At 40.2% G+C, this 9967-nt stretch overlaps 2 protein-coding genes across 2 annotated transcripts; one reads left to right on the top strand and one right to left on the bottom strand.

Moving 5' to 3' along the window:
- Positions 1–1482: 1482 nt before the first annotated feature.
- On the bottom strand, positions 1483–2843 carry LOC104218813 (uncharacterized). Its single transcript, XM_009769398.2, has one exon. It carries the CDS (start codon positions 2541–2543, stop codon positions 1623–1625), a length of 921 nt encoding a protein of 306 aa, XP_009767700.1. The 5' UTR covers positions 2544–2843; the 3' UTR covers positions 1483–1622.
- A 4943-nt stretch (positions 2844–7786) lies between these two features.
- LOC138871846 (uncharacterized) lies at positions 7787–9253 on the top strand. Its single transcript, XM_070149753.1, has 2 exons — positions 7787–8086; positions 8843–9253. The coding sequence occupies exons 1-2, from the start codon at positions 7787–7789 to the stop codon at positions 9251–9253; spliced, it is 711 nt and encodes a 236-aa protein (XP_070005854.1).
- The last annotated feature ends 714 nt before the right edge of the window (positions 9254–9967 follow it).

The following is a 9967-nucleotide window of genomic DNA, read 5'->3' as shown; positions in this document are numbered from 1 at the left end:
TGTTGGTTCTCTTGGTTTCCTTGAGTATTGACATAGTTAGTCGACATAGTTGATGCAACAAGGAAGGTTAGGTGAAAAGAAAATAGATTATCAGATTCCCGGTAACGAAGCCAATTTGTTTAACCAAAAAATAGAATTTTAGTCAAAGCTAGAATTTTGAAGAACATGGGTTACTGATAATCGAAAGAATGTAGAAATTGGCTTTCAACAATAACAAGATGAGCAGAAGAAAGCAAAGTAAATCAGTATATTCCAATAGTCTTCTCTGTCCTTACAAATGTTCAGCATTCTCCCTTTTATAATGGTTTTGGAGATATGTTTATTGCCTTTGTCTTAATAAGGCAATTATGAGCAATAAATGACAATAAAAGAAACGTTACTCAATCATTTACATTAAATACAAATTCTCTAACGTATTCAGTATTTAATGTATGTTAAATACTGAATTTGGACTCTCATGCGCTGTCAGATTCATTTCCTTGATTCTTCTTGATCTTTGAGCTTTAAATGATTTAAATAGGTACGGGGGCCAAACTATTTGAATAACTGCCCGTGCCTCTTTCATCACCTTCTCTCATAGTTGTTGTTGCTCGTGCCTCTTGGCTAATTATAACTCTTTGACCATTTGACTAATCCACGTGTCATGAATTTGGACTCTCATGCGCTGTACTATTTGAATAACTGCCCGTACCTCTTTCATCACCTTCTCTCATATCTGTTGTTGCTCGTGCCTCTTGGCTAATTATAACTCTTTGACTAATGCACGTGTCATGACACGTCACCTCCAATATGCAAGTTTTAACTTTACCCAATACACAAGTGTCAACTAAGCTGCTCTGACCACTCAATTAAAAATCTTAAAAATCCTACTTTCCCACATCTAACGGCACGTGAAACCTTAGCTAGACAATGTACACAAAATGCAATGTGCATTTGTCGCGTACATATTGTGGATAAATTAAACAATCACACTAATATTAATTTATCCTAATTTGATGGACATAAAATACCTAATTAGTACTTGTTTTATTGTGATAAAACGCTAGTTTAGGAGACTAACAATATTTCTACAAAGAGAGTGAATACAACTCGAATCACTAGTCGGTGAAAATCCTGTAGTGGTGAGCAATAAACTGATTTTCTCCAAAACATGCCCTTGTTCATGTACCAGATTTGGCAACTACAACCCTTCTAATTTTTCAAAATGAAATTTTAAATTAAAGAGTTGCTCGGAATACTGCCAATATATCAATATTGAAAACATGCTCAATGCAAAAGCACTGTACTTGTTCATGTAAATTAAAGAGCTAATCGGAATAACTGTCAATATATAAATATTCTTGGTTTATTACTCAGGAGATTTGGCGAATGTTAATAATTGAAACAACTTATTCATCAAACTGTTGAATTTAAACATGTAAATAATTCTTATGGAATAATTTTTCAATTAGTAGGTTTACATTTTTATTCAGAACACTGTCAGTATAAAGTACAAAGTACGAATCAAATAATCTTGTTAATAAAATTCCAAGTCTAATCAAATACAAGTAATATGAAATGAAAAGGACAATAAGCGATACTATTAATTACGTTATTCAAAAATTTGATTAATTGCTGGTATCTCATCTAGTACGGGTTGTCGCGGGAAACAACAGACCGCCGTTCACGGCGGCAGCGTGAAACCCGACGGTCCTGCACTTTATTCCACTCGTATCCTTTGACGGAGATAACCACGCCGGCGAGTTCGCCGACGGCATGATATTAGTTGTCCGTTTGTACGAACCGAGCCACTTGTTCTGCATGAACCGGTGTTTTCTCCACGGAGGAATGTGAAGGCCTCTGCTTTTCAACGACCGTCTCGCGGCGTCACTCATTACTCTCAATATCTGCTTCAAGTCTTCAATTTTGCCAACAAAAACCTTCGGCAATGACTGTAGTAGTTTTTCATACTGATTCGTCGGCCTCGCGATTTCGAACTCAGCTGCGAAATCGAGATCGACGAAGTAACGAGTGACGATCCGATTGGCTGAATCTAATCTGATAATATCAATAAACTCATAGTTTCCGGCTGCAAGTCCACCGGAACTCTCCCATTTCGCCTTGCATACCGCCGCATTGTAACCGAAATTTGTCAAATATGCCATTACATTCCTCTGGAGTATCGATTTATTCGATTTTGCACATGAAAACACTTCCAATGCCTTAGCAATACAAGACGCCAATACATTACGGTACAAATCGAGATCGCTTTGGAAAATAGACTTCGGAGTATCTTCAATCGTGTCCGTTGATTCATACCTTGATACGTCGGTCTCAGAATCTGAATCATTTTCAGGTGACTCGTTTTGGCCATTGTTTTCAGGATAACCGAAAACGAGATCGGAAAAACTAGGAGAAGCGACATCATAATCGGCGTGAGCGCTGTGTTCGCTTCCGCTGCTGAAGTAACCGAGTTCATGTTTATCACAGCCAATGATCTGAGCCTTCACCTTTTCGTCTAACGGGTCAGTAACTCGCTTCCTCCTGCTAAAACCAGAATACATTTTTGTTCCTTCAATAATTAGCAGAACAGAATTAGCTAGTGCAGTTATTTTGGAAAAAGATGTTAGATGCTTGGGGATTAAAAAGAGGAAGTTTAATTATTGAAATGCGAATATTCTAATGAAAGTACTCGAATTAGAAAAGAAAAAAGTAGGAGTGGATAATTCAGTTTTATATACTCTGTTTAAAAAAGAGGGGAATGAGTCATGGAACAGGAGGACGAAGAGCATATCCTACAAGTTTATTCACGCATATTGAACGCGTTTAAAGTTTCTTGAAGAATGGTTTAGCACGAGAACGGCACGTGATACAACTAGAGGCAGAATGAGTCTATGGCTTCTTCTAAACCTATTACTTTCGATACTGAGTGCTGTCAAACTTTTCTATAAAAACTTTATTTGTTCCGATATTTTTTGGTTGTTATAGTAAAGTGTTGTTATAAAGGAACATAAAAATCGGTTCCGAGAAAAATATGACTTTTATAGTGAATGAATATTATATAAGAATGTTGTTATAGAGAGGTCTGCATGTATAAACTTATTAAAATTTTAATAAATATTAGATAAGAACTCATAATTATTAGAGTTTAACGAGTTCAATGGAAGTTTAAATCTATTATATTTAAATTTTGGATTCGCTTCTGTATACGCTACTCATCGAGAGGCTAATCGAATGCTTAGCTAGAGAGCTAGGGGGTACTGCCTTATTTGTGGTATGCCTCTTCAAGAAGTCGAAAAGGTGATGGAAGAGAGAGAGACAAAGGGGGTAAAGACTAAAGAATACTGATTGATTATATTGTTGCATGGATTAGATTTTGGAGAATGGATTTGGATTGAAACGGAAAAATGTTTAGTCTTTAATTAGAAAACTGACGGGTCAAAAATTGGGATAAACATGTCTGGCGTAGTGCATATATCATGGCATGGCTGATTTATGCACACTAATACTAACGGAGTCAAGAATTTTAAGGTCGGAGTACTCAACTATGTAAATATAAGATTGTTATTATTCAAAGAGCATATCAGGGTGGTTATGACTTGGGTTACAAGAAACCGATGGTCACGAGTTATGTATCTCAAATTTTTTGATGTATCTGGTATAAATGTACAATCTAAAAATCTTGAGCTAATTAGAAAATATTGTTGCTTTTCCTTTGAATATGAGATTACGAACTGATTCTGGATACACATTGGTTATGCGTATGCAATATAATAAGGGATTTTTCATTCCTATACACTATTTGAAACTTTATTATCCTTAATGTCCATGTTTAGCTAATTATTGGATATAAACAAGTTTTGTTTATAAAATATATACAATCTACCTTAAAAGCTCCCAAATCCATTATTTGCTCCTTCAGTCAAGAGATTTAGTTAAACTCTTTTTCTTTTTTTCTCTTCTCTCCCCTTTCTCTCCGGATCTTCCATTATTTTAAACTATTTATCTAAAACTAGAAAAGTGCCAGTAGTCCCCTCTTCCTTTTCCTATGTAATATAAGTCCCATAGTCCCCTCTTCCTTTTAACAAAAGAAACCAGAAAAGTGTAATATCTATCTGAACAATATTGCCATCACTCTATTGATTCAGTTTGAGACGATAATACAAACAACAAAGGCTGAAAACTCTGATTTTCTGTACAATCCGATACTACCAACCCTAGCCTTTGGCAAGAATTTATCTTTGCAGTAGCAGTTGCAAAAATGCAATAACATAGCAACAGAAAATAATATTAACAAGAAGAAATGAAAATTACACCACTCCCTATTCTGTTTCTTAGTTGAGTTGATGTAATGCCCAAGCAGAAACTTAATATGTACAGGGGTGAAGGTCAATAGAAAACGTTTCAGTAGCATCGCTTTAATCTTGAGATTGTCATGTTTCATTAAGATACAGTTGTTGCTAATTCTTCGGGCAGACATGATATTAGGCTTCTCCTAAGACAAAATGTACAGCAAAACCAGGGAAAGGTTAATATTCAAAACCAGATACAAATTTCTACACAGTTAAATACAACTACAATATCATACACAGCCACATATTGACAAGGGTGGTCAACTGACCACCTTTCGCCGAAAAATTACACTGTTTACATAGGTAAAATATTACGTTTTCGAAGTATATAACACATATTTAACACCATTTGTCGGAATTTTTTCCACTTCTTTTAAATTTGAACACCCTTGAAGAAATTCCTAGCTTCGCCACTGATCATACAACTTAAATATAATTTTTATATAAATTTTATACAATATCTTTTGTATATTTTGTATCTGATTTATACATAGTAAAAATAAATTTCATACAACTAATTATATATTATACAACTTATCTACAACTTTCACACATTATTTCTACCCAGTTATATACAACTACAATATCATACAACTTAAATACAATTTTTATACAATATTGTTCAACTTTTATACAATATTTAAATAAAAAAAAATATAAACAACATAATACAATTTTTCTACAATTTTACTACAACTTTACTACAATTTCTGTAGTATAATGTATGTCATGTCTTCTTCTTCTTTTTCTTCTTCTTCTTCGACGAGTTTCAATCTGAAATTTAGCCAAAATCAAGTCCAATCTTCACCAAAACAACCTCAAAATTGAGATATAAACTCCAAATAATATTCCTAATTGTTTACAACAACACCCAATCCAAACAAATAATGGTTTTTGAAAACCCAAATTCGAATTCAAAACTACAAAGATTTTTAATGTCTGTCAATAGTGGAATTGCTGCTCTCTTTTCCTTTGCTTTACATTACTGAAATTAGGGATTGAGAGATAGAGAAAGACGTAGAGAGAATTCCCAATTGTTTGCAACAATACCCAGTTCAAACAAATAATATTTTTTGAAAACTCAAATTCGAATTCAAAACTTCAAAGCTTTTTAATGGCTGTCAACGGTGGAATTGCTGCTCTTTTTTCCTTTGCTCTATATTACTGGAATTAGGGATTGAGAGATAGTCAGAGACGTAGTATATATATATATATATATATAGAGAGAGAGAGAGAGAGAGAGAGAGAGAGAATAAGGATGAGAAATAATTGATTCCTAAAATAAAGGGATACTCGTTTAATTTTTAAAGTGTATATAATTGGTAAATTTATATATAAGAGGTAATTAAATTAAAACTTGAGTTGGTAGGGTAATAAAGTTTCCAATAGGGTATAAGTATGTAAAATTCCCATATAATAATATGGATTCGAAACTCGTTAACAAACTTTAAGCCCAAACAACAAAGCAAAATTATTTAGTTGCCACACAAGCACTAGGTCTGTCATGGGCAGCTTTCCAGCCATGCCCCACGACTCCTTGGACGCACCCCATGGCGTCCTGGCAAGTCTCCCAATGCCCAACGCCATGGTCGGCCTCGTGGTCTTGGTAGTGCCAAGTGACAAGCGCGCATGTGCCTCTGTCGCCCCACCGATAGCCCACGCCAACGCCCAGCGGCTGGCAGATGCCACCAGCGCCGCGCACATAGACAATGTCGGGCGCACAGTTCACGATGATGCCAACAGCGCTGCACGCACAGACAATGCCGTGCGCGCAGATCCTAATGCTTTGCCAGCGGCCAGCCGCAAGCTGACTCCAAATAGTGTCGCGCGCGCCGACAGCACCGCGCGCACAGATCCTGATGCGAAAGACAAAGTTGCTGCCAACGGACCTATTTTCTGTCTTGTGAAAAATTAAGTCATTTTCATTGTAAATATAGAGTAGTTTTATTTCATATACTTCCATTATGTTTCTCTAGCTTAGTTAAGTCTAGTTTTGTAACTTTGGTTTTTTTTTTTAAGCATTATTAGGGAGGATCAAGCATTCAAAACATTCTAGCAAGCAAACATTTCTCTGTTCTAGTGTCACTCCCCCTTGACACCGCGTAGCCTTTTGTAATAGCTTTCATTAATGCAATCAAGATTTCATTCTCAATTCTCATTTATGTTCTCTCAATTGCTCTTGACATTGGTTTTTCCGTACGACACTGACAATATCATCTAGCGTACGGAGGGGACCTCAGTTGGCGGACAACGTCGTTTGCTTAGCCTTACGCCGCCCTTCCAAGGAACCTCAGAAAAGCGCCACGTAATAGTTGGTATCAGAGCCTAGGCTCGACATCGGACGAGGGAACACATATGCCATCACCACCATTTCTGACCATGGTGAATTATGGGAGCGCATCACGTCACTAGAAGAAACGGTCGACGTACTACGACCATCGTGGATATGGTACCTGATGTAAGCACCAACCTAGTGCAAAGGTTGGACGACCTGGACGCAGAATGCGGCAAGCAGAAAATGACATTGCAAACATCAGTCGTGACTCTGAGGATGATCGGCAAATGGCAGCCATTGAAACTGCCAATATTTATGGCAAATTTGAGGACCTCCAACAGGAGCGTGCCGACGATTTAGCCTATCGAGAACAAGAGGCAGACAGACTAACTGCCATGCAGCAAACCATAAACGACTTGACAAGCCAGCTCAATATTGTCAATTTTGCCCTACAGAGCTTACTTCGAAGAGGCGACAACCACATTAGGGGTGCAACAAACCTCACCCCCATTCTACAAAAATTTAAGATACCGGAGCCAAAGCCATACGACGGATCCTGGGATGCTAAAGAAGTGGAAAACTTCATCTTCGACATCGAACAATACTTCGATGCCGTGGGCCATTTGGAAGAATCCAAGAAGGTAGCGACTGCTGCCATGTATCTTCAGGGCGATGGCAAACTTTGGTGGCGGGTCAAATACGAAGCCATCAGGGCTGGCGAAGATACTCTCCAGACATGGGCAGAATTGAAGGCATTCATACGCCTACAATTCTTCCCCGAAAACGTGGAATACAATGCAAGGAGAAAACTACGGGATCTCCGCCATACCAGGTCAAGGCGGGAGTACGTGCACGAATTCTCCGGACTCATGCTAAACATACGTGACATGGGGGACAAAGACAAACACTTCGCATTCATAGAAGATTTGAAACCTCATGCCCGTATGGAACTACAAAGACAAAGGGTAGATACCCTGCCTAAGGCAATTCAAGCTGCAGAATGTCTTGGTGATTATCACATGAAAACTCAGAATGACATGCCCCAATCGCCTGTCCGAGGGGGATACAACGGGAACCATCCTACAATGGTGGTCCAAGCAAAAGTGGGGGATATCAGAGTACATCCAAAACCAAGACTCCTTCCTCAAGCAGCAACAACTCTGCATCCGTCAACAACTATATGAGAAAGCGTCCTTCAGAATGCCGTCATTACCGCGGTGCACATTGGAACAATTACTGCCCTCATACAAAGATCAATGCTCATCAGACTGCTGAGGATGAGACAGACTCATCAGACACATTAGATGCAGAACCACTGGGTGCCTTTAATGCAATTGTCGGCTCCTTCTCAGATGTCTTAGTGGGGGTCAGTGCTGGTTCTCCTAAGAAAAAATCCGGCCCAATCATCAAGAAAAGGAAGGAAAAGATGGACAGGATGCCTTCTACACAAGCGAGGACCCTAATGTTCGCCGAACTAAAGGTGAACGACAAACCCATTTAAACACTAATAGACACGAGTGCAACCCACAACTACTTATCTTCAACTCAAGTAGAATGCCTTGGTCTGGCTGTGCAAAAGAGTAAAGGCCGAGTCAAGGCCATCAACTCACCATACCAGACATTGGGTGGAATAGCCATAGGAGTCCCAGTGAAACTTGGCCCATACAAAGGAAGCATCGACCTGCGCATCGCAATAATAGATGACTTCGACATGATAATGGGGCTGGAATTCATGAGGCAAACCAACACTATACCGGTACCATATGCCAACATACTGTTGATGATGGGAGAAGACAGGGCCAAGCCGTGCACCATACCATGCACTACCAGAAAGATCGCCGCTGAAAACATCTCGGCCCTACAATTAGAAAAAGTAGTCAACAGAAATGAACCCCTGGCTCCACCTACCCTTCGCAACAAGAATCAGCCATTATGTCATCGACCTCAAAAGACTGGTGACGCCCCTCCGCGTGTGAAGACTTTTCAGCCATGCCACAAGGACAAGTCGTAGCACTCATCACAGACGGGACCCTTGCAGTCATTACATGTCCTAGAGAGACTATGAGAAAGTGTTTCCCTCAGCTTCATCACAGGATTGCCCCAAGTCAGGAATCTTGCCTCCATCTTGGTTGTCATAGATCGGTTTTCAAACTATGCAACCTTCATAGCAGCCCCACAAAACATATCAGCAGAAGATACAACTCGACTCTTCTTCTCGCACATTGTTAAACATTAGGGCCTGCCCAACGACATAGTTAGTGGATGTGACTCACGCTTCACCAACAAATTTTGGACCCATCTCTTCAAGTGCTTTGGGTCAACATTGAGTCACAACTCAAGCATCCATCCACCATCGGATGGCCAGGCAGAACAGTTCAATGACATGCTGGAGGAATATCACTGCTACATTGCAACTGGATCACAAAAGCATTGGGTGAAGCTTTTGGATGCTGTTCAACTGTGTTTCAATTCTCAAAAGAGCCCTAATACAAACAAAAGCGCTTTTGAAATTGTTATCGGACAGCAACCGTTTCTCTTGCAAATGGTGAATGCATCAACCATGCCGAAATCTCCTCGAGCTACCAACTTCTCGAGGGAATGGGAGCGCAATTTGGAGATAGTGCAGAGCTATCTCGTCAAAGCCTAAGAGCGGGCGAAAAGGCTGATCAGAATCTTTGCTTTGTCCAACACCAAACAAGAGACAAAGTGATGCTAAACATCCCAAGGCGGTACTTGTTTGCATGGAGGACCCATGACCCTCGCCTACTGCAAAAACACATTGGGCCCTTGTCCATTGAAAGACGCATTGGGAAAGCCACATACCAGGTTGCCATCCCAGCCTGGTGAAGATCCATCCAGACTTCCATGCCAGTCGCCTGAGATCTCTTCGAAAAGACATGGAACATCATTCACAAAGCCAACTCACAAGACAAAGGGGAACAAACCTCACAACCAGCAAGAGCCTGATCAATCATCATCTTGCAGGTAAGGCTCCGAGCAGGTGGGGGAGAATGTTATGGGCAGCTTTCCAGTCATGCCCCATGACCCCTTGGACGCACCCTATGGCTTCCTGGCAAGTCTCCCAACGCCCAGCGCCATGGTCGGCCCCGTGGTCTCGGCAGCACCAGGTGACAAGTGTGCATGTGCCTCTGTCGCCCCACCGATAGCCCACGCCAGCGCCGAGCGACTGGCAGATGCCAACAGCACCGCGCACACAAACAATGCCGGGCGCACAGTTCATGATGATGCCAAACAACGCCGCGCGTATAGATAATGCCGGGCGCGCAGATCCTAATGCCTTGCTAGCGGCCAGCCGCAGGCTGACTCCAAATAGTGTCGTGCGCGCCGACAACACCGCGTG

Source organism: Nicotiana sylvestris, chromosome 6, assembly GCF_000393655.2.
Source record: "Nicotiana sylvestris chromosome 6, ASM39365v2, whole genome shotgun sequence".
In the NCBI taxonomy this organism is placed as follows: domain Eukaryota; kingdom Viridiplantae; phylum Streptophyta; class Magnoliopsida; order Solanales; family Solanaceae; genus Nicotiana; species Nicotiana sylvestris.
The sequence above is the reverse complement of the archived record's forward strand: the minus strand, read 5'-3'. Positions and strand labels throughout refer to the sequence as shown.